General features: G+C 41.1%; 1 protein-coding gene across 14 annotated transcripts in view; it reads right to left on the bottom strand.

Annotated features, from left to right (window-relative positions):
- Positions 1-8,088: 8,088 nt before the first annotated feature.
- Positions 8,089-21,201, bottom strand: part of FKBP5 (FKBP prolyl isomerase 5) — a 136,683-nt gene continuing 123,570 nt past the window's right edge. For all 14 annotated transcript variants that reach the window (XM_072833296.1, XM_072833303.1, XM_072833300.1 and 11 more), the window contains 3 exons: positions 13,686-13,871; positions 11,065-11,304; positions 8,089-10,371 (listed from right to left, as the gene is read on the bottom strand). In XM_072833296.1, coding sequence (XP_072689397.1) covers positions 10,267-10,371; positions 11,065-11,304; positions 13,686-13,871 — 531 coding nt within the window. In that variant the 3' untranslated portion in view covers positions 8,089-10,266. The remainder of the gene's footprint in view (positions 10,372-11,064; positions 11,305-13,685; positions 13,872-21,201) is intronic.

The following is a 21,201-nucleotide window of genomic DNA, read 5'->3' as shown; positions in this document are numbered from 1 at the left end:
ATGAGAGACAGAGAGAGAAAGAGAGAGAGGCAGAAGCAGGCTCCACGCAGGGAGCCCAACGCGGGACTCAATCCCAGGTCTCCAGGATCAGGCCTGGGCTGAAGGTGGGGGCCAAACTGCTGAGCCACCCAGGGATCCCCATCTTTCTTGTTTTTCGATATAAGTGTTTATAGCTACGATTTTTTTTTCTTGAGTACCACTTTCATTATGTCTCAAAGTTTTGGTGTGCTGTGTTTTCATTTTCATTCATCTCTAGGTATTTCTCATTTATCTTGTGATTTCTTTGATTTCTGGGTTAAAAAATGTATCATTTCCACAGTTTTGTGAATTTCTCAGTTTTCTTTGTTCTTGATTTTTTTAAAAAAAGATTTTATTTATTTATTCATGAGAGACACACAGAGAGAGGCAGAGACATAGGCAGAGGGAGAAGCAGGCTCTATGCAGGGAGCTCGCTGGGGGACTCGATCCCTGGACCCCAGGATCATGCTCTGAGCCAAAGGCAGATGCTCATCTGCTGACGCCCAGGTGTCCCTATTGATTTTTTTAAAAATATTTTAGTTATTTATTTGAGAGAGAAAGTGCATGCATTGTCTTTAACTCTTATTGTTGAACAGTATTTCTCTGTATCTCTCCAATTCTGTCTGTTTTTACTTCACAGATTTTGATGGTCTCTTGTTAGGCACAAAAATGTTACTGTTGTTACATCTTCTTTTTCTTTTAAGATTTATTTATTTTAGAGAGGGTGAGGGTGGGGAGAGGGGCAGAGGGGGAGGGAGAGAATCTTCAAGTAGGTTCCCTTCTGAGCATGGAGCCTGATGTAGGGCTCAGTCTCACAACCCTGAGATCATGACCTGAGCTGAAATCAAGAGTTGGATGCTTAACCCACTGAGCCACCCAGGTGCCCCTACTTGTTGCATCCTCTTGCTGTATTGAATCTTTTATATAATGTCTTTCTTGGTCTCTTGTAATCTTTTCTATTTAAAGTCTATTTTGTCTAGTTTTAGTATAGCCCCTCTTGCTCTTTTTTGGTTATTATTTGCACAGAATATACTTTTCCATACTTTCATTTTCGACCTGTTTTTGTCTTTGGATTTCTAGCGAGTCTCTTGTTGGCAGCATATATTGATTGCATCATGTACTTTCATCCATTCTGCCAATCTGTCTTTTGATTGGGGAGTTTATTCATTTCCACTTAACATAATTCATGATAAGTATGAACTTATCACTGTGGTATTGGTTTTCATGGGCCCTATAGCTTTTCTGTGTTTTATTTCTTGCATTCCTGTTTTCTTTTGTTTTTGATTTTTTTCTTTTTGAAGAGACTTTATTTATTTGAGAGAGAGACTGACTACAGGGAGGAGTAGAGGGGTACGGAGAGGGAAGGGGAATGAATCTCAGTCTATGCTGAGTGAGAGCCCCGTGGGGGGGCTTGATCCCCCAATTCTGAGATCATGACCTGGGTTGAAACAAAGAGTCACTCAACCAACTAAGCCACGCAGGTATTCCATTTTTTTTTCTTTTTGTAGTGAAAAGTTTAAATTTCTGACTTCCTCTTTTGTAAATTCTATAGCTATTTTCTTTTTGGTTACTCTGGGGATTACATTTAACGGGAAGTTATGATATTGTAACTTAAACGTATAGCAGCTTAACTTCAGTAACATACAAAAATTGCTCCATTAGAGCTCTGTCCTCAACCCTTTTGATTTGTCACTGTCACAAATTACATTAAATTTAAAAATAATTAAATACATTAGTATTACTTTATACATTGTGTGCCCAAATACATAATCATTCCTTTAAGTGTATTAGTCTCCCAATTTATGTGGAAAAGAAGTTTTGGAGTTATATACCAAAGTTATGGTAATATAAACTTATACATTAATAATTGTTTTCTCCTTTAAATGTATTATTCTCTTAAATCATGTTGAAAATAAAAAATACTGGGCATCTGGGTGGCTCAGTGGTTGAGCATCTGCCTTTGGCTCAGGTCATGATCCAGAGTCCGGGGATCGAGTCCTACATCGGGCTCCCCACAGGGAGCCTGCTTCTCCCTCTGCCTATGTCTCTGCCTCTCTCTCTGTGTCTCTCATGAATAAATAAAATCTTTAAAAAACAGAATAAAAAGTACCGTCACTAACCATTGTTATAATAATACTTTCTTAAAAAAAAAAGATTTTATTTATCCAGAGAGAGAGCACAAGCAGGGGGAGCAGCAGGCAGAGGGAGAGGGAAAGCAGGCTCCCCACGGAGCCCAATGCGGGGCTTGATCCCAGGACCCTGGGATCATGACCTGAGCCAAAGGCAGATGCTTAACTGACTGAGCCACCCCAGCATCACTCACCTTCATTTTTGAAAGATGGTTTTGCCAGAGACCCTTCATTGATTTTTTTTTCTTCTTTGCCCACTTCGAATATATTGGCCAACTGTCTTCTGGCTTCTAAATTTTCTGATGAGAAATCTACACACAATCTTATTGAATCTCCCTTGTATGTGATGATTTGCTTCTCATGCTGTTTTCAAGATTCGCTTTGTCTTTTGCTTTTGAAAGCATGATTATAACGTGTCTAGTTGTGGGTCCTTTTGAGTCTAACTTGAAATCTGTTGAACTTTGTGGATTCTTATGTTCATTTGTTGCACTCAATTCAGGAGGTTTTCATCATGGTTTAATATCTCTTTGCCCCCTTTTCTCCTTCTGGGACTCCTATGATACGTATGTTGGTCCATCTGATGGTGTCTCATAGGTCAGTTACACTGTCTTGTTCTTCAATCCTTTTTCTTTCTTTTCCTCAGCCTCATAATTTCTATTGTCTTTTTTTTTTTAGATTATTTATTTATTTATTCATGAGAGACACGGAGAGGCAGAGGGAGAAACAGGCTCCATGCAGGGAACCTGACACGGGACTCGATCCTGGGAGCCCAGGATCATGCCCTGGGCTGAAGGCAGCACTAAACCGCTGAGCCATCCGGGCTGGCCAATTTCTATTGTCTTAAAGTTTGTGAATTCTTTCTTCTATCTCTGCCTTTGAATCTGTCTAGTGAACTTTTCATGTCAATTACTGTGACAAAAAACTCCAGTTTTTTTTTTTTTTTTTAGGTTTCCTAGGTCTTTATTGTTATTTCCAGTTTTCTTCAGTTTTCTTGACTTTCTCCACACATTCCTTTAACTCTTTGAACACCTTTAAGACTATTGCTTTAAAGTCTTTTTTTTTTTTTTTTTTTTAGGACAGATTATATCGAATTATTTTTCTCTTTTGAATGGGCCATACTTTCCGGTTTCTTTGAATGCCTTGTGACTTTTTTTTTTTTAATTGAACACTAGCATTTGAATCTAATAATGTGGTATTAACTCTGGAAATCAGTTTCTCCCCCTCCGCCCAGGGTTTGGTGCTTGTTATTGGTTTTATTTTTAGTTGTTATAGGCTATCTCTGTGCTAAGGATCAAACTGAAGGGGGCAAATGTAATGTCTTTTTTTCTTTTTCTTTTTTAAATTTATTTATGAGAGACACACAGAGAGAGGCAGAGACATAGAGGGAGAAGCAGGCTCCCCCAGGGAGCCCAATGCGGGACTCGATCCCAGGACTCCAGGATCACGCCCTGGGCCAGAGACAGATGCTCAACCGTGCCACCCAGGTGCCCCAAATGTAAGGTCTTTAAGGTCTTTTCTGAGTCCTTCCCTCAGCATGTGTTATCACTTGCTAATTTCCCTCAATATGCACATTTGCCCACCTCTTTTCTCCTCAGCCATCACAAGCAGCAATCAGCAGAGCATGATCCCCAATATTCAGAGATGCTGTGCCTTTTGCTGTGGAAGCTGCTCCAGAAAAACCTGTGAACTGCCTGCCATTTGGAGAGTGCTAAGCCCTGAAATTGAGTGAAACTGCAATTTACCACCCCTGCCTTCCTCGAGAATTTGTGGTTCTTCAACAGACTCCAGGGCTGCAAAATATTTACTTAGATCCTGCCGTGCAACTGTTGTGAAGGTGGGGAGAGCTTCCTGGATAGAGCTTTAGCATCAATTTCACTCTGCCATCTTCCCAGAATCTTCTTCCATTCCATCTGTGCAGGACGATGAATTCTTGAGTTATCAGTGTGACTGGACACAGACTTAATGTCAATATAGCCTGAAGACCACAGCCCCATTTTGCAGTTATGCCCCCACCTCACCACCTCAAGGAATTCAACACAAAAAATCAGGTTGTAGGAATTGCTAGGAAACCATGTAGTTCTGGCCTCCATACTATCAAGATAAGTGACAGGAATGAAGGACCACTGAGATTGACGTGTGGGTCTGCTTTGTGAGAAAGGCCAGGAAACCAATTTATTGAGCATCTACTATGTACGATGTTGGTGATGGTGTACTTAGTACTGAGATGGTGAGGAGTCAAGGAGTAAGTGAGCTCCTGGGTCTCTCGGTGGTCACATGAATACCAAGTATATGTTCAGGCCAGTGTCATTTTTAGGAGGACTTTGGTGTCTGTAGAGGGTGAGAGTATACATGTGGGCTTAAGTTTTTAGACTGATGAGATCAGGAGTTATCAGGGTGAAGAGATGGCTGCAAGTAGACCTAAGTAGAGCAACTAGAATTGGACGTGGTAACCTCAAATACCAATCACTGGCTACTTGTTCTTCCCACCTCATTTTCTGGGTCAGAAATTTGAGAGAATCTTAAAGCCAAATCATAATGTGTATAGCAAAGAGTTACCTTATGAAAACATGTGATCCAAAGCAGACTCAGGCCAGAAATATTTACTACCTAAAGGAAGGCTTAGACACCTAGTATATTTGTAATGTGTCAAACTAAGCCAGTTTTTTAAAGATTTATTCATTCAGAGAGAGCGAGAGAGAGGCAGAGACACAGGCAGAGGGAGAAGCAGGCTCCATGCAGGAAGCCCGATGTGGGACTCGATCCCGGGTCTCCAGGATCACACCCCGGGCTGCAGGCGGCGCCAAACCGCTGCGCCACTGGGGCTGCCCAAACTAAGCCAGTTTTAAATACATTCTTTCCTCGCGTAGTTTTGGGTATGGATCACATGATCTTGTAAGAGACTTGGAAAGTGGGAACAATGCAGCAAACATATTCTTTTTATATTTGGAAGGTCAGTGGAAAGGGGGAGGTTTAAGTCCCTGGCACAGAGCAAGCACTGAGCAAATAGTTATGACCAGCTTCAGCTTGTGGCTGCAGGACAGCTTTTCCTATGCACTGTTCCTAGCAGCTGATACCTACCCTACCTTTGTCAGTGTCTGGCATGATAGATTATACTACTTGCCCTTGATTATGTTAAAAAGGCGGGGTCCGTCCAAGCACGAATATTTAAGTGTATGCTCATAATGAGCAGAGCTAAAAGGAAAACTTTTTGCCTTTTCTTGCTCCCAACAGACTCCAAGGTGGTGGGTTGTAAGGTTCTATTACCTAGAGAAGAGGATCTGAAAAAGAACCCAAACGTTTGGGAAATTCCTTCTCTTAATCCAAAGCATTCCTTTTTTTTTTTTTTAAATGGTTTACTCAGGGTTTTATTCAGGGTAATTTACTACAGTGGGGGATCAGATGGAAGATGTTCTACGGCAGTTGCATAGTTATTCTCTACAAAATCCAAGTTCACAGATATTATGGAGGGGACATGCAGAAGGGCATTGTAGTGAGATTAAAGGGTTCACACGTACCTCAAAGGGCTTGCATGGACCTGACAGCTAACTTTTAATTAGATCTTGTGGCACCATCGGTGTATCAGGAAGGACACATTATTATCTAAACAGATTCATTGAAAGCTAAAACAAACCTCCCCCTGTCCTGGAATTGGTGGGCATTTCTTATGTAAGTAAGTATTAACCTCCAACGGGCCCACAACATACATCCCCAAGAGAGGTTTCTGAGCAAACATGAACAAGATGGAGGGGCAAAGATGAAGTCAGTACTGTCAGCACTCCTACACCGTTATCACTGAAATTACTTACAAAATGTCATTTGAGTAACTGTAGAATATGCCACTGATTGTAACAATTGTATTTAACCAATCACCTACTGTGTAGACTTATTTACTTCCTGCTAATAGCTTATGACTAAATCTTTGCAAACATCTTAAACTATTTCCTTAGGATAAATTATCAGTGGAATTTCTGGAGCCGGTTAAAGGGTATTTAATCATCACTTAATTTTTTTAAATTTTTGAATAATTTTAATTTACATAAGAGCTGCAAAGATAGTACAGAAAATTCCTGTATACTTTTTTGACCAGCTTCACCAGAGCATTCTTTAAAAAGTAAAACATGCCCATCCTTTACATATTAGCACATTTCCTGTATTTTTACTCCAAAGTAAAATGATGAAACCTATGGCTCTGCTGCCATTTCAGGTCCACCAAATGCTTGGGGATTTCTTTTTAAAAAATATTCTATTTATTTACTTAGAGAGAGAGAACACACAGGCACACAGAGGGAGAAGTAGACCCCTGCTGAGCAGGGAGCCCAAAGTGGGGCTCTATCCCAGGACCCTGGGATCATGACTAGGCAGCTACCTAACCAACTGAGCCACCCAGGCGCCGCTTCTTGGGGATTTTAAAGAGGTACCAATATCTCATTCTAGTGCCAAGAGATTGTATCACAAACTAGAATAAGTATATAAGGCTATCAGTTGACCTGGAAAACTGTGGGCCAGCCACTTCACCACTTAGGGTCTTACCCGCCTCCCCACCCCCCATTTGATTCTCCAAGATCCTCAGGGAATTTCTGCATCAGGGACTATACTCTTATTGTCCCATCCATAGGTAGGTAGCAGTTAGCTCCAACAGGATACTGATAAAGATCCTCTTGGGAGTTACGTCAGCGATGTCCATTTTTTGCAATGTATTACTAAGGTCACACACGTAGATGATATGCAATTATAGACCAAGAGATATATTATGCAAATAGCAGTTATGAAATTATTGTGCCTTCTTGGTATCCCATCCCTACCTCCCCACCAAACGTCAGCCTTGTAGGAGAAAAATAAGAAAGGAAGCATTGAGTGAGGGTCCCTGAAAACTTCCTCAAGCTGTTAAAGAATGTCCTTTAATGTACATTTTTGCCAGTCATTGTTATTCAAACATGTAAGGAGCTAGTTGATGGGAATAATATACAGGTAGGTTAGGGAATTCAAAATTTTGGGATTTTGAATTTAAAATGTTTTGGATTTAACAGCTCAAATTCTGTGCATTGTGAGTCTCCCAGGGTTGCCGGTCTCAGAGAATACATTCTAATGCACCATGCTAGAAGGGAGCCGCTAAAAAGGCTGAGCAAGTATGGACAAAGCTCTTCACTGATACTCCTCATGCTGTGGGATGGACGCAGGCTGCCCTGAATTACCCAGGTCACAAATTAACAACCGCGAAACTCTGTGGCTATCCTTATTACCCCCTGTATGATTGTTATTTGCTTAGAAAAAACATGCAAATAAAAGGAATTATTTCATTGCCAAATAATTTAGCAGCAAAGGGGTAGGACCAGAATTCAAACCTGGAGATGAAGCATGGAATTCAGAGGGAATATATGGCAAAGTGTCTGGAGCCTACATTGACCTGTCTGCAGATGCCAGTCACTAGTCCTCCTGGAGGCAGGCTCGCCACTACCTCAGGTAGTCACCTTTCTTTTGCAGTGTATGTGACATCTCCTTAACCCTTCTGGGTATGTAACCATGAGCATCTGCTGAAATATGCTACTTAAGAAAGAGAAAGGGCATGCTTAACCCAGAGGATCACCCACCACATGCTTATGTTTTACATATTTACTAATTATGCAAATTAGCACATAATTAAACCTCTTCATTTCCCAAATTGAACCTACCTTACAATTAGCTAAAATAGTGGAATACTCACTGGCTGACGAGAAAAAAAAAATCTTGTTTTTCTGATTTGGTTCATCTGAACAAAGATGCATCTTTCTACCACTTTTAGCCCAATGCTGATTTCAAGCTGTGCCTCTGAGCAGGGAGGACAATAGTGTCTGCAGCCAATTTTCTGAGGTTGTAGTTCTTCAACTTGGCCCCCACCCTAGTTTTCCAACCAAAACAACTTTTTCTGAAGACTATTTAAGCAAAACCCAAGAATAAGGGGAAATCATGTTTGGTTGTTTATTTAAGGAACACAAAAAAGTGCATCTGAATGTTTTTCTTTTTTTAAAAAACAAGTTTTCAATTCATCATATATGCTGCCTCAGCACTCCAAATGCAGTCTGAAAGATGGTTCAAAGACATCCACTGGTTTCTAGACAAATTAAGATTACTGAATTTGATACAAGAACATATGAAGTTTCTTCTTCTTGAGTGGTGATGGGCACCTCACCCTCATTTTCTCAGAACTACCTGCATACCCCCTGTCCTCCCTTCTGTGCACACTCTTGCCCATTCCCCGCTGGTGACCCATAACACACATTTGGGAGACAATTGGCTAGGATAATCTAAGTTTTAGAACCTGTTTTTTTTGTTTGCTACCTGCAAAAAGCTAACTGGCCTTAGGATCAAATCTCACTGGAGTCATGCTCTAGTCAAAAGAGCTACAAATACTAAACAGTCAAGCAACAAAGCAAAATCAACTTCTGCTTTTCATATTTCCTAGGCGAGATTGGGGCTTTTAAAAGAAATCTCATGAATAAAGACAAAAGTGAGAATTAAAAGCATTCTAGTTGTCAAAGAAGAAACTCACAATTTAATTCCACTTGTTCCATGGAGGAAAAAAATGGTATAAATGGAAATTATTTTATTTTTAGGTTTTGATGTGGGTCCTAACCTAACAAGTGTTTTGCTAAAACCACCATAAAAGTTAAAACTAGTAACTGCCAGTGTTCTTTAGGATTTTACAAGTGAGATGTTCCAGGTTGGAGCTACTGTTTCCTTTGATTGCAAACGCATTCCCACAAGTGCTTCTCAGGCCATGTTCAATCTCGCTTACCCGTAAGGACCAAGATTCCACTACATGTACGTACTCTGATTTGCCCTGATTCAATGCCCCAGGATTGGAGCTTTTAGGCTAGATGTGCCTGCACAGGAAGCAGTTTTCAATTCTTTTTCACGACTTACACCAGAACAAAGAAGCCATAAGAAAGTTGCTGCGTGCCAAACCTGCGAGGAAAACCCTTAACGTACAAGAGCAACTACTTATTTTTCCACCTCTGCAGATTTTGTTTTTAAAAATCAAGCTACTTCGTAGTAAAAAGTCAAAAATTTTTTGCATGATAGAGGAGTGTAAATAAAGTTCCATAAACCAGTATACATGTTTATGAGCCAGTAATTTTAAAAAGACAAAAAAAAAAAAAAAAGCTGCATGAATCCTAAGTGGATATGTAAATAAATCCACTCCAGGTCAGAGATATTCTAAGAACAAGTCTTAAATTCTTAATATAGCAAGGTTTAGAATGAAAATCAGAAACTGAATGGCAGCAATGCTAGCAGGCAGTACGGTACTCCACATTACTTCCTACAAGAGACAGAGGAGGGGAAAATGCACAATTCTGATTACTCTTTTCACATTTCAGCATCTCAGAACTTCAAGGAAAGCAGGGAAAGCTAATCTAGAAACTCCCTCTGCTCATTATCATTGCTGAAGAATGTTTTGGGAATGACAGATTCCCTCCTCCAGGGCCAGGCTGGGTGCCAGAGAGCCCCACTCTCCCAAGCAGACTGGCTTAGTGAGGAAGTTTGACTAAAGTCAGCAAGCAAGTGGCCTCTGAGGTTCTGGCTTCAGAGTCTGGCACTGTGGAGAACCAGTGTGTGAGGGGATTCCAGACCCCTCTCCCTGTGGGTTGTGTTGGTCACGAATGCTAGCACTTCAGTCATTTAAAAACCAAGACCTCCTCCTCTCTCCCACCCAACTGCAGGAAAGGAGAAAATCATTAAGCATTTATTTTTAGGTTTCTGCAGTGCTATTAAAAGTTCAATCAGATGTAAAACCTAACAGACAGCCCAAATTGTTAGGATTATCTCAAGGGACCCTGAATTAGATATTGAAAGTTGACACAAACTGAAATGAGCTGGACTTAGCTGGTGGTTCGATCTCACCACATCAATAGTCACTTCTGCTTCGTTCCACCGGGAGTGGTCCCATGCCACCCTCTCAAGGAGCACGCTGGGCAGCAGCAGGGTGGCTGTTTTCTGGGAAGCTACTGGTTTTGCCATTTGCTTCCAGATTCGCACAGACTATAACAAACTTTACATGAAACACTGTTGAGTCCTGAGTTGGGTGACAGCCCATGGAGGAAGGGGCCGAGTTCATTAGGGCTCTTCCCTCCTTTGCGTGGTGTCATACATGGCCTCCGGCTTTTTCTTCTGTTGCTTGACTTTCTGCTTCTTTTTCATTGGTGACCCCTTCTAAAGTCTTCTTGCCCATGGCTTTACTGGCCTCTTCCTGAGGAAGAAATAAGATATCAAGAGGGTTAGAGAAAAAACTGAAACATTCAGGTAATTCCTGGCTCCTCCTGACTGCTTATCAGGTCTCAAACAGGAGAGCATTACAGTGGCTTTCCTGGGGCTGCCTGGTTGGGTAAGTCAGAGCAGTGCTGACAACAGTGCATAGTGGACAGCTTTCACTTTTCTTCGGTGGGAAGGACTAGCTTGCCACAGGGAGTGTTGTGACAAGAGGACTGGGGAGTGGAGGATGAACTCAGGACCTGAACACAACCTTGCTGTAGGGGAGGTGATGAAGTAAAAGGGCATTGACGGTGGGCCTTCCCTATCATGGCCCACTGCCCGGGAAAATGGAAGTCTCAACAAATATCTGAAAAGTATCTAAAAAAATACTTGATGTGTCTGATTTTTAAAAACTAGCAAGTTTTCCTAGTCTCTAGGGAACTTATTTTTCTCATCCCTTTCACAGACATGCAGTGCCTCATAACTCTGCACGTCTGGTGAGTAGAACAGCCCATTCTTCTTCTGGATCCAAACTAGCCTCAGATCAGATCATAAATCGTCTTCCCCGTTCTTGTGCCTCTTAGGTTGTCTATCTGACCCTGTGCCCTATGCTTAATCTTGTTGTAACAAAAACCAAAGGGGCAAGATCAGTTTTTGATGTACCTGAAGGGAAAGGCAGTTCTGCACATACCTTTGCATCCTGTTCTGCAAACTTCTTAAACATGTTGGCATATATCCTGCGGTCTCGCTCATTGTGCTCCTTAGCCTTTTTTTGGCACATGGAGATCTGCAGTCGTGCAGCCTTATTCTGGGGATTCACTTCCAGGACTTTCTCAAAGTCGCCCTTGGCCGACTCAAACTCGTTCATGAGCAGCTGGGCTTCACCCCTCCTGTACAAGCCCTTCTCGTTGGCACTGTCTAGTCCAAGCGCCTAGGGACAGATGGTCTACATTTTAGAAAGCATGAATGTAACTTTTGTTACATGTGGACATGTTTGTGGACCTTTCAAAGAAATTCAGTATTTAAATAACTTCCCAAACTTTTCTGGCCAAGGGGACTGGAAAAAGTTTACTGAAGTGACAAGATTCAAGGTAATTAAATACTAATCAAAGTAGAACCAACTATATCCAAATTAACTTCTGTATTTAATGCAATTTCCATTAAGATTCCAAGGGGACTGGGGAGGAGCCTATTGAGAAGTTCATTTTAAAATTCAATGGAAAAAGCAAATGTCCAAGAATGGCTGAGAAAATTTTGGAAAAACAAAAATAATGAGAGGAGGCTTGACCGACCACAGGAAAAAAACTTACTATGGAACCACTAAAATTAAACACACTGAAATTAAACCACACTATGAAAAAAACTGAAATTAAAAGATGGACTGCTGGTCTCTGGGCAAAGAGGTTATGGAACAGAACAAAGCATTCAGAAACAGGTTTGTGTGTATATATAATAAGATTTAACAGGGACAAAAGTGGGAATGTCAATCAGTAGGAAAAGGATTAACTTCATAATAAATGGGGCCTACACTGTAATAAATGAACATGGAAAATAAGAGAAATTTTTACCTCATATCAAAACACAAAAAATTCTAGACCAAGCATACTTACATGCATGCAATCTGTCCCATCAAAATACAATAGGGTTATTTTTAATTAGTTTTTTAAAAAAGTACACCTAGTTGGAGTAGTTTTTGAAAGTACTAAACAGAATTATTTCTATTATCTTAGAGTGGGGGAGACCTTTCTAATTAGAAAGGAAAAGACAGATTCAATGAAGTAAATGTACAGACTGCCTCAATATAAATCAATCTAGTTGAAGGATGTGAGCAGGCAATTCACAGAAGAAATGCAAAATGGCTGGTTATGAAAAACTGTATGATTTCATCAGTAACCAAGAAATAAAAATGAAAATAAGAGTTTTTTGTTGCTGGCAATATTGGAAAAAAAAAAAAAAAAAAGAACCAAGATAAGGGATGTCTGGTTGGCTCAGAGGTTGAGCGTCTGCCTTTGGCTCAGGGCATGATCCCAGAGTTCCAGGATCAAGTTCCACATCAGGCTCCCCTACAAGGAGCCTGCTTCTCCCTCTGCCTATGTCTCTGCCTCTGTCTCTCAGGAATAAATAAATTAAAAAAAAACTATGGATAATATTCAGTAATCCTATTTTTTGACTCCATATTTTCACTCCTAGAAATATGGTCTGCAGAAACAATCCCAGAAGTATACAGAAGTGGCCTGTCAAACTGGAAATGTGCCATTGGCATATTTGTTTTTCCTTATATGTGTTGTTGTAAAATAAAAGCATGTTACTCTGCTAAAAAAAAAATGTATAAAATGTATAAAAAAAAATGTATGTATATATCTTCTATGTAAGTAGTTGCAAGTCTATCATGCTTAAGCCCTGAAAGGCTTAGGTTAAATCTGTTATTACATTGAACCTGAGGAGTTGATGTTCAATTTGATACCAAAGGCCATAGATTTAAGTAGTCATGGATGAAAATAATTTTAATAACAAAAAAAAATTTTTTTTAAAGTATGCTTCATGCCCAGCATGGAGCCTGACACGGGGCTTGAACTCACAACCCTGAGATCAAGATCTGAGTTGAGATCACGAGTTGGATGCTTAACTGACTGAGCCACCCAGTGCCCCAATTTTATTAAAAATTATTCATAGTGTATTACTATAGTCTATGCATCAGGAAAGCCTGACTGTGGGGCACCTGGGTGGTTCAGTTGGTTAAGTGTCTGATTCTTGATCTCAGCTCAGGTCAGGATCTCAGGGTTGTGGGATCAAGCCCTGCATCAGGATCCTTACTTGGTGGGGTATCTGCTTGGGATTCTCTTTCCCTCTGCCTCCATCCTCGTATGCATGCACACACACTCTCTCTCTAAAGGAAAAAAAAATCTTAAAAAAAAAAGTTTGACTGTAATCTCAATCTTTCTGAATTTCCCAATTCATAATGAGAAACAATTCCAAGGGCAGCCCGGGTGGCTCAGCGGTTTGGCGCTGCCTTCAGCTCAGAGCCTGATCCTGGAGACCCGGGATCGAGTCCCGTGTCGGGCTCCCTGTGTGGAGCCTGCTTCTCCCTCTGCCTGTGTCTCCGCCTCTCTCTGTAGCTGTGTGTCTCTCATGAATAAATAAATAAAATCTTAAAAAAAAAAAGAAACAACTCCAAGCAAACAAATGAACATAACAAAACAAAATGAAAAACCCTCCACCCCTTGGCTACAAAGGAGCAAAAGATGACCAAATATGAAGATGGAGAAAAAGATCTGGAACATCTCAAGTCCAGTCCACACACAGACACTCTACCTTGTCACAGCACTCAATAGCTTTGGTGTATTCTCTAAGCTTCAGGTAGCACATGGCCAGGTTCAGGAAGGCGGCAAGCAGAAATGACTCAGAAGCTTTTGACTCCTTTTCCGATAAGCCATATTCCATCTCTAACCACGATACGATCTTCCCATATTGAATCACTGCCTGCATGTACTTGCCTCCCTGGTAGAAAAAAAAAAGCTAGTGAGAATTTGTTGTACAGGCTCTGGGTCAGGGGTACAAGAGAAATGTTAGCTCAGGCCTCCCTAAAAAAAAACAAATCATCAAAGTGAAACAACCTCTCCTACTGACCATGGTATTTGATCATTTCTTTTTGCTCTTGAGAGATAGCCATCCTGGCCCCTTTCTCCATTCTCCTTGCAGCGCCAGTGCTTTCTGAGCTGGTTTGGGACAGTGAATTATAGAATGCTGTTCTCCAGCATGTACCATCTCATCTTTTTCAGAGGGGACAGTTCTTCCAGCAGGAGGGCATCAAGGCTTTGGGTTACATTCTTTGGTACAAGTATTTATCAGACTTTCAAAAGGTTGGTGAGTAGTTTTTTTTTTTTTAAGATTTTATTTATTTATTCATGAGAGACACACATAGAGAGAGAGAAAGAGAGAGAGCGGCAGAGACACAGGCAGAGGGAGAAGCAGGCTCCATGCAGGGAGCCCGATGTGGGACTTGCTCTGGGGTCTCCAGGATCACGCCCTGGGCTGAAGGTGGCGCTAAACCGCTGAGCCCCCCAGGCTGCCCGGTGAGTAGTTTTAAACTCTATCACTAATTTACTTGAAGGGGAAGTTACTTTTCCCTCATCTCCTGAGGATCAGCACTCCGTAGTAGAGACTGCATTCTGGCAAGTGCCAGCTGTAAACACAGCAAATCTTAAGTTACCTAAACCAGGAGTTGCCAAACTTTTTCTGTAAAGGGGCAGATAATAAATATTTTAGGCTTTGCAGGCCAAACAATGTCTGTTGCAACTGGGTCAACAGTAGTGCAAAAGCAGCTATAGACAGTATACAAATGTGCTTGATCCCTGAACAACACAGGTTGGGGTTGGGACTCCCCAGGCAGTCGAAAATCTGTGTACAACTTATTTCAAAAATGATTTACTTTTATTATTTTATATATTCATTTTTTCATCATGACAAGTACATTCTTTAATCCCCCTCACCTATTTTACCCATCCCCCCCAGCCCCCTCCCCTTTGACTGATGGAGTCAAACCATCAGTTTGTTCTCTATAGTTAAGAGCCTGTTTCTTGTCTCTTTCCCCACCCCTTTGCTCATTTGTTTTGTTTCTTAAATTCCACATATGAGTGAAATCATATGGTATTTATCTTTCTCTGACTGACTTATGTCACTTGGAATTATATGCTCTAGCTCCATCCATGTCATTGCAAATGGCAAGATTTCATTCTTTTTTATGGCTGTTATTCCATTATATATTTATATCTTCTTTATCCATTAATGTATTGATGGACACTTGGGCTGGTTCCACATCTTGGCTACTGTAAATAATGCTGCTATAAACATAGGGGTGCCTGTATCCCTTTGAATTAGTGTTTTTGTATTTTGGTGGGGGTAAATACTCATTAGCATGATTATTGGATCCTAGGGCAATTCTATATTTAACTTTTGAGGACCCACCATACTGTTTTTCACAGTGGCTGCACCAGTTTACATTCCCACCAATGGTGGAAGAGGGTTCCTTTTTCTCCATATATTCCCCAACATTTGTTGTTTCTTGTGTTGTTGAGTTTAGCCATTCTGATAGGTGTGAGGTAATATCTCATTGTGGTTTTGATTTGTATTTCCCTGACTCTCCCAAAACTTAACTATTAACAGTCTACTGTTGACTGTAAGTCTTACTGGTAATAGTTGATCAACACATTTTACATGTTATTTGTATCAGATTTTATTTATTTATTCATGAGGGACACAGAGAGAGAGGCAGAGACATAGGCATTCTGCCTATATCTTCTGGAGAGAAGTAGGCTCCATGCAGGGAGCTCGATGTGGGACTCGAACCCGAGAATCTGGGATCATGCCCTGAGCCAAAGGCAGACGCTCAACCACTGAGCCACCCAGGTGTCTCTCATATACAGTATTCTTAAAGCAAGCCTGAAACAAGAAAATGTTATTCCGAAAATCATAAGGGAAAATATATTTATGATAGTGTACTGAGTCTATCAAAAAAAAGTCTGTATATAAGTAAGTGGACAGGTGCAGTTCAAACCCATGTTTAAGGGTTGCCTGTAAATGTGTGTGGCTGTGTCCTGATAGAATCTTACTACAACAGGCTGTAGTTTGCTGACCTCTCATCTACAGACAAGGGAAATATATAGTTGAATAGTATCCAACATAAATAACCCTACAACATAAATCACATAGATGTCAGTCAGCTAACTACATGAGAAAAATCTCAAGATATTTTTGCTCTTACCTGATTAGTAGAATTTTAACAATTATGAATAGCAACTGTGTAGTCAATTCAGGTGAATTAATTATATATATGCTCCATACAAGAAATTATGGGGCTGAGACAATGTGTTTATTGCCATTTTAAGATGAAAGAAGTGACAGCTGGTAAATACACAAAAAAGTACAGGTGAGGAATCTCCTCTGAAGGAGATGATTATAAGACTGAGAACAGATGACACATCCTACCTAGCATATGGCATAATTGGAGCCAGATCCTCAAAGGTATTATATCCAATGTCTGAGCCATGTAGTGTTAAGATGATGTCAGGAGGATTTACTGTAGTCAAAGCAGTGTATACACCTCAATGTAGAACTGTCTTCACACATGCACCCCAAAGGTCACCCAATGACAAGAGAAAAACCCAGAGCAGATCTACAAGAATGTTCCTGTTCTAAAAGACTTCAAGTGGCTCACAGAAGAAATGGCTCCACTTGTAGAAGCAGCCTTGATGCTGATTTTTGGTGATGAGGATGGGCAGACCAGTTCCAAGTGGAAGGCTTAAGTCTGAATCAAAGGAAAGTTACATCCCCCACTGAACATCCCGCTTCACATGTGACTTGTTTAGAGAAGACTTACTGAACTGTGTTATCCCCTGTGCCCTCAATTCATATGGTGAAGGCCTATCTCCGTGATGATATTTGGAGATAGGGCCTTTGGGAAATAATTAGGTTCAAATGGGATCCTGAGAATGGGGCCCTCATGATGGACTTAATCCCCTTGTAAGAGACGAGAGAACTTGCTTCCTCTCTCTCTCCCTTGCTGCAAGCACCGAGGACAGTTCATTTGGGGACATAGCAAGAAGGCAGCCATCTGGAACCCAAGAAGAGCACTCTTACAAGACATCAACCCTGCTGGCACCTTGATCTTAAGACTTCCAGTCTTCACAACTGTGAGAAATAAACTCCTGTTGTTTATATCACCCAGTCTATGAGATTTTATTATGGCAGCCCAAGGAAATGAAGACAACACTTTTATTTTTTGTCAGAGCCCACTACTCCTTTTTGGGACACTACAAAAAAGAAAGTCCTCACGAGTTGTCATTTCTTTCTGTCCCTGTCTTTTCTCTTGGGATGGCGAGCAATTTGAGGACAGAATCACGTTTTATCCCTTTGGAATATCCAAAGATACTTTAGCACAAAGAGGCCCTTACTGAAGGTTTGCTGAAGGAAGATTAAGATCAAAGATATAACTATGGAATTTTCAAAAAAGATTTTATTCATTTATTCATGAGAGACAGAGGGAGAGAGAGAGAGAGAGAGAGAGAGAGAGAGAGGCAGAGACACAGGCAGAGGGAGAAGCAGGCTCCATGCAGGGAGCCCGACACGGGACTCAATCCTTGGTCCCCAGGATCATGCCCTGGGCCGAAGGTGGTGCTAAACCGCTGAGCCACCCGGGCTGCCCTATGGAATTAAAACATTATCATTGGGAGCAAAAATGGAGAAGTGGGTAGACATGAAAGGTATTGTTTCATTTAGGTTAGGTAAGAAGGACTGTTCTGCCTTAGTTCCTTCTTTCTCCTTCTCAAATGTACCTATTACTTTTTCTGATTATCTCCTATGTATTATTATAGGGAAAGAAAAAAGCTGGAGAAGACAGTGACCCATGTCTTATAATAATGGTAGGTTTTGGGGCATTTGGGTGGCTCAGTCAGTTAAGTGTCTGCCTTTGGCTCAGGTCATGATCCCAGGGTCCTGAGATTGACACCTGAGTCGGGCTCCCTGCTCAGCGGGGAGCCTGCTTCTCTCTCTGTTCCTCTCCTTGCTAGTACTCTCTCATTCTTTCTCTCATGCTCTCTCAAATGAATAAAATAATAATAATGGTAGGTTCTAAACAGAATAGCAGGGAGCTATGGTTTCAAAAAAACAAGCAAACAAAACAAACCGAAAAATCAAAACCAAAAAACTAAGTAATAGGCTTCATAGTAAGTTCCTTCACGTTTTTTCTTTTTCTTTTTTTTTTTTTAAATTTTTATTTATTTATGATAGTCACAGAGAGAGAGAGAGAGGCAGAGACACAGGCAGAGGGAGAAGCAGGCTCCATGCACTGGGAACCCGATGTGGGATTCGATCCCGGGTCTCCGGGATCGCGCCCTGGGCCAAAGGCAGGCGCCAAACCGCTGCGCCACCCAGGGATCCCGTTTTTTCTTTAAAGATTTTATTTAGGGCAGCCCAGGTGGCTCAGCGGTTTAGCGCCGCCTTCAGCCCAGGGCGTGATCCTGGAGACAAGGGATTGAGTCCCATGTCAGGCTCCCTGCATGGAGCCTGCTTCTCCTTCTGTCTGTGTCTCTGCCTCTCTCTCTCTCTCTCTCTCTCTCTCTCTCATGAATAAATAAAATCTTTTAAAAAATGATTTTGTTCATTTACTTGAGAGACAGCATGCATACAAGTGGGTGGAGGGGAAGGGGAAACAGATTCCCTGCTGAGCTGGAGCCCCACATGGGGCTTGATACCAGGACCTTGCAATCATGACCTGAGCTGAAGGCAGATGCTTCACCAACTGAGCCATCCAGGTGCCCCAAGTTTCTTTACGATTATATAGCATTTTAATTTCTTGAAAGCTCTTTCATGTATATCATACTTTTATTTAGAGTTCAACTTCCAATGAACAAAAATCTTGTTTCATGGTATTTCTGCTTCTAATGTACTAAAGTTTTCAGCTGGGGGTGATTCTGCTCCCTGGGGGGCACCTGACAATGTTTAGAGACATTTTTTCATGGTCACAACTGCAAGGAGTGTGCCTGCTACTGGCATCTAGTGGGTAGACCCAGGGATGGAGCTACCACGTATCCCATAATGCCCAGGACAGCCTCTCACCAAAACAGAATTATATAGCCCCAAATGTCAATAGTGCCAAGGTTGAGAAATCGTATCCTAAAATGTATGAAATGGACACCTCGTTAGGACTTTTTTTCATTAAGCTTAAAATCCTAGAGTTATGGGATGACATGTTTCTAAATTACAGCACTGGCTTCTTGGTTCAGCAAAGTCAAAACATAGCAAAGCTTGGTTCCTCTGAAAAGGTTTCAGCAGTCCATCAAGGATCCTTTACGAGCTTGCTTGAGAAATGCTTTTTTCCCCAAGGAGCACAAGGGGGCGCAAGAACCCCATTTCATGGCAGCGTCCTCAGACTTCATACCACTCTGTCTCCAAGACAGAAAAGAGAAACACTAACCAAGTATGACAGCTAGTGCTCTTGTCCTGCAGAACACTATCAGCTCTGAGGGCAAAAATAATGTCTGTTTAATTGGCTTGCACAAGGCCTGGCATAATAGCATGTTGTATCTGTTAATTATTTTCAGAGACAAATGAAGAGTCTTTTGCCTTTCTTTTCTTTAGTGTTCAGAGGTTGATATGAGGAGTTTACAATCTAAACAGTAAAATTATTCCCATTTTACAACTGAGTGCAATTCAACACTTTACTAACAGGAGAAATTTACCCATTTATGTGTAAACCAAACCGACAGATTGATGAAAATGGGTCTGTAATGTACCAGATGGCATGAAATGTAGATTTTTATTCTACCCCATCCCTGCTCTCACCCACACATCTGGACTCTGTGCATGTGCACAACGTGCCAAGTCAAACACTCTGGAAAGATGAGGCCCAGGAGGGCAGAGTGGCAGATTGAAACCTGCCCTGAATTTTTAAAAGGGAATGCGTATAGGAAACAATCTACCGACCATTTTGAAGTCTTACATCTAAAACTAGGATCACTGCTGGGATTTTTTTTACCCATAATTTGAAGGTACCTCCAGGGAAGTTTCTAATAGTACAAAATGTTCAGAGACATTCTGGGAGAAAAGTCTTAGGTCAGTGGTTTTGAACCTTCCATTAATTTTCCCCCAAAAGACAAATGTTTTGACAGATTTTGTCTATCAAATTGCATGTTAAAAATAATATGTTCCATATGTGTGACTGCTGATCCAGATTTCATCCAAAGATCAGTAATTTTAAGAGGGTTCGTAATATTATGAAATACAAAAATCACTACTGCAATTGTGATGCTTAGAAGCAACAAAGTTAAGTAACTGTAAGGACACTGAAGCATTGCTTTCTGCTGCTGATCACTAATCCTGGCCATCTCACTGTATGTGTCCGGGACACAGCTATACGACACGTGGCTTTCTTTGCCACATTACTTCATTACCAATAATGTTCCCTAAAGTTCTGAGTCATCAGCAACCAATTAGAACTTCTGAATAGCTGAGCTGTTTTACTACACAGAGTTGACAGAATTCCAGTCAAATGCCAAAAACCCCAACTCCCCAATCCCCAAACTATTAATATTCTATTTATAAGTTTGGGAAATATAAAAAATACAGTAAGGACTTTATAGACTCTAGGAAACACCACTCACAACCTATAGTCCTAAGGGATTTTGCAAAAAGTATTTTATTCTAGTGTGGTATGTATTTGAGTCTACAAATAACTCATGTGGAATCTTACTTAAATAACTTAGAAATATCCAATATATTTCAATCCAAATTTAAAAAGATCAAACTTGCTCTCAAGACTTTTGAAACTCACAGAACTTTAGCAAGAAACTTCTCTAATCCATCACGTTTTTTTAAAAGATTTTATTTATTTATTAAATATTTTTATTTATTTATTCATGAGAGACACACAGAGACACAGGCAGAGGGAGAAGCAGGCTCCACACAGGAAGCCCGATGTGGGACTCGATCCCAGGACTCCAGGATCACGCCCTGGGCGGAAGACAGCACTAAACCGCTGAGCCACCTGGGCTGCCCTTATTTCTTTATTTGAAAGAGAGAGAGAGCATGCACTCGAGCAGGGAGAGGGGCAGAAGGAGAAGGAGACGCAGACTCCACTGAGTGTGGAGCCTGACTTGGGGCTCGAGCCTATGAGACCTGAGCTGAAATCAAGAGTCGGATGCCCAACCAACTGAGCCACCCAGGTGCCCCTAACTCCATCACCTTACACACACAAAAGTAACCTCTTTGGACCTTAAATGGCTTTAAATCACTTGGTGCCATAAAGCCTAGTTCTCCCAATTTGGCTCATGCC

The sequence above is a fragment of the Canis lupus genome, chromosome 7 (genome assembly GCF_048164855.1).
Source record: "Canis lupus baileyi chromosome 7, mCanLup2.hap1, whole genome shotgun sequence".
Classification (NCBI taxonomy): domain Eukaryota; kingdom Metazoa; phylum Chordata; class Mammalia; order Carnivora; family Canidae; genus Canis; species Canis lupus.
Note: the sequence above shows the minus strand (reverse complement) of the source record. Positions and strands in the feature narration are given on the sequence as shown.